We start from the raw sequence: 3976 nt of genomic DNA, 5'->3' as shown, positions 1-3976 counted from the left end.
ACTGAACCTAGATCACATAAATTAAGCGCGCAGCCGCAAACTTGGTACCAACAAGCCCTGTACAGATCAAATCAAATCACCAACAGCATCCAAGCACTTGCACCCAAGTGCTTGGTATTACCAAGCCAACCCAGATTTGACGAATAAAACAAGAGGTAATCTTAACATAACTGGTTCATACAGTACTAGCAATGCTATCTGGCGATCAGATCAAAATGCATTTACAGATATCCAAAATTTCACTCGGTACTGCACACAACAGAGCAATGCTATCTCCATTCTCCACTCATAATCTGTGTCTAAGTGGCAAATGCATGCTAGGTGCAACAAACTATGGATACATGACCAACAATCAAGGTTGCCCAAACATATCATTGACACCATGACCATCGACAGAGGATGTTAGCATGCGTCCAACTCTAAACTGGACCTGGATCGCATAGATCACTCAAAGTCGAAACTATCGCGCCAACAAGCCCTGTACAGCCCTAATCAATCATGAACATGAACCAAGCACCTAAGTGTTGGGCGGCATTACCAAACCAAACCAAACCAAGCCAAACCAGATTTCAAGAATAAAACAATAGTGTTAGACCGTCAGTACCAAGCACTGCCCAGATAAGAGAAGGATTCACAAGCTGCTACAAACAAAGAATAAATCAAATACAACTAAACGACTCGATTTTATCATAAGGCCACGCCGGCCTCTATGCATCAAGAAACATGTATAACTTATGCAGAGGAAAGCTACCTCGATTTCAACCGGCGAACGATGACCATCAGCATACCACCTGCATTTTAAGTATATCACACAATGTTCAACCAAACAGCATTGCCATGATGATCCATGCCGGCTCGCCTACTCGGCGGTGTTGGGCCTACTCAAGCAGTCGAGGATCTCCGTCCTGGTGCGCACGATGCGGTGGAACATCTCGCGCACCTGCCGCTCGAGCGGGTCGAGCCCTTCCTTGAGTGCCTCGCACACCTGCACCAGCTCCTGCGCGGCCTCCCGCACCTCGGCGTCCTTCTCCTTGTCCAGGGGGAATTGCGCGGCGTCGGTGATCTCCATGAGCTGCCGCGACCAACGCTCGATGAGGTGTATCTCCTTGAGCAGCCCGCACGAGTGCTTGCGGTCCTTCTTCTTGGACTCCTCGAGGACGCGCTCGTAGAGCGTGGTGACCGGGCCGGCCCAGGGGAAGCTCCTGGGCACGGCGAAGTGCGCCTGGAGGCCGCGGTCCTGGCAGGGGATGGCGGCGACGAGCGCCCAGGCGGTGACGAAGAGCACGGAGCCCATGGTGTACACGGCGGAGGCGAGGCCGCCCGTGGCGGCGACGTCGTTGGCGCGGGGCACCGGCAGGTTGCCCCCGATGGCCTGCAGCTGGCGGGACGCGGACCAGGTGCGGGACACGCTCCAGGATAGCGACCTGAAGTGGGAGCCGCCGGAGCCGGAGCCGGAGCCGCTGCTGCTGCGGCGGTGGTGCCCCCGGCTCTGGCCCCCGGCAGCGTCCTTGCCGCCGTTACCCGTCCGGCCGAAGGAGCGGTTCCGCTGCCCCCCGCCGCCGGCGTCCTTGTCGTCGAGCATGAGGATGGTGAGGTCGGTGAGCGCCTTGCGGGCGCGGCGGATCTGGCCCTCCCCGAGCGGCGCGGCGGGGTCGGACGCGGCGCCCTGCGGGGCGAGCGCGGCGGCGGCGATGGCGAGGTGCTTGCGCCACTGGCGGAGCAGGTCGAGGCCGTCGCGGAGCGCGTTGCAGAGGTCGAGCGCCTTGACGGCGCGGTCGAAGAAGTCGGCGACGAGGCGGTCGAGCGGGGGCCTGGCGAGGGCCCCGGGGCCGCCGCCGAGGAGCGCGGAGCGGAACTCCTCGAGGCAGATGAGGAAGGAGTCGAGCAGGTGCTGGGTCCACGCTATCGACAGGATCTCCGGCGGGGCGTTCTTGGCGTCGGCGGGGGCGGCGTCGGGGGAGCAGGGGAGCAGGTCGAGGAGCAGCTCGGCGGCGTGGCGCTGAAAGGCGTCGACTTCGCGGTCGGCGGGGGAGGAGGAGGGGTTGGCGGTGTTGGCGTGGTCGGGCGTGGGCGGGGCGGAGTGGATCTGGCCGTGCTCGCGGTGGCGGAGCGAGAGGATGTGGCGGCCGAAGGAGGTGTGGTGGTGGTGGTGCGCCGGCGAGGCGGAGGAGTCGGTGGCCGGCATTGCGGGCGAGCGCGCTAGGGTTGGACTACCGGTCTGCAGCGGCGGCGGCGAGCAATCCGGAATGGTTCGTCTGCTTGCGCCACCACCAACTATGAGAGGAAGGAAGGTGAAGGGAATGGGAAAGGAAGGAGGGAATCCGGGGGCTGGAATGGGATTTCGGGGGAGGCGAGGGGTGGGGGTGAAAAAGGCGTCGGGTTTGTCTGTCTGTCTCCACCTCGGCTGGCCTGACTGTCGCGCTGCTGGCGTCTGCTCTGACCCTATCCGGCGGCTCTTGGCTGCTGCTGGTGTGGGTAAACAAAAAAATAAATTTAAATCAAAATATCTTCATCCTGATCTTAATTAAATATTTTTTGAGTTGTTGATTTTCTTTTGAGAGAGCTATCCCCTTGTTCCAAGCGGTTCGATCTTAATTAATTGATGATGTAGCCTCTTTTTACAACGTCCAAATTAACCGACACAACATCTACATAATTATCCAAATTAACCGACACAACATCTACATAATTATAAAATAAAAATTATACTATAGAGTCTGTGTCAATTAGTTTGGATCGGAGAGAGTATAAGTATTTTCTTTCTTTTATGCTCCGATGAACTACATAGATCAGAGACGCATATTACCCTCGCGCACACGACCAAGTTTTGTTTCTATTTACTTTATAGATTATATAAATTTATCTTAACTCAAACTTCATAATTTTCATCATAAAAATTTATGAACATCTACAATACCGCATACCATTACACTCATCATTTTTAATATAATTTCACAACATATATTACATTATTGTAAATGTTAGTATTGTTTTAAAGTTTCACTTAAAAACAAAGCTAATACACAAACCTAAAAAAAAGGAGCACATCTAAGCATCTATAAGTACATAATCGGTCATACATTTGGATGGTCAACGCAAAAAAAATACATGAATGGACCCTTCGGAAAACTCATTTCTAAATGCTAGCAAAAATCGAAAAAATGTCTCACGTGTACAGCTTGACATTCTATGTGTGCGCAGGAAGTTTCGCGGAAAAGTAACTTTCATTCTGGCCTGTGCAAAAAAGACAAAAATAAAGGTTTGTGGAACGCTATTTAGAAGCATTTAATTTGTCTTTTTCGTCGAGGCAAAATAGAAACTGATTTTCTTTCATTAAACTTTGTGCCCCGCACATATTGTGGAGATGTATGCGTGAAATTTTGTTTCAACAGTTTTGACATTTGAAAACGCGTTTAAAATACGTCATTTTTAAACGGGTTCATATGCCCACGGGCTTATGATATCCTCACACTGGTCCTCGCCTGCTTCACACTCTTCCGATACTCTTCCATCATGTAATCGGTACTCGACATTTTTAAAACTGGTTCTTTTTTTCATTAAACTTTGCTGCCCGCGCATATTGTGAAGACGTATGTGTGAAATGTTGATTCAAAAATTGTGACATTTGAAAACACGTTTAAAATACATTTATTTTAAACGGGTCAATATGCCCATGGGCTTAGGGCGTCTTCACTCTGGTCCACGCCTGCTTCACACTCTTCCGGTACTCTTCCACCATGCAACCGGTACTGGACATTTTGGACGTGGATGCGGCTGTGAAGCCAGCCATTCGTGATTTGCTTTTTTTGATAGATTGGTCATTGGTCATTCATTTCGAGTGGGTCAGTATTATAGATCGGGCAACTCATTGCTTCTCGCATTTCACAATATAAAAATGCAATTTCTTATGAATTCAGCACATTGACTATGATATTCGGGCCATGGGTTCTCACTCACCCACATGGACACATGGAGG

At 51.5% G+C, this 3976-nt stretch overlaps 1 protein-coding gene across 1 annotated transcript; it reads right to left on the bottom strand.

The window, feature by feature from the left end:
• Positions 1–534: 534 nt before the first annotated feature.
• LOC119357242 lies at positions 535–2331 on the bottom strand. The gene has a single exon (XM_037624238.1). It carries the CDS (start codon positions 2183–2185, stop codon positions 860–862), a length of 1326 nt encoding a protein of 441 aa, XP_037480135.1. The 5' UTR covers positions 2186–2331; the 3' UTR covers positions 535–859.
• Positions 2332–3976: the final 1645 nt, after the last annotated feature.

This window comes from Triticum dicoccoides, chromosome 2A, assembly GCF_002162155.2.
Source record: "Triticum dicoccoides isolate Atlit2015 ecotype Zavitan chromosome 2A, WEW_v2.0, whole genome shotgun sequence".
Lineage (NCBI taxonomy): Eukaryota > Viridiplantae > Streptophyta > Magnoliopsida > Poales > Poaceae > Triticum > Triticum dicoccoides.
Note: the sequence above shows the minus strand (reverse complement) of the source record. Positions and strands in the feature narration are given on the sequence as shown.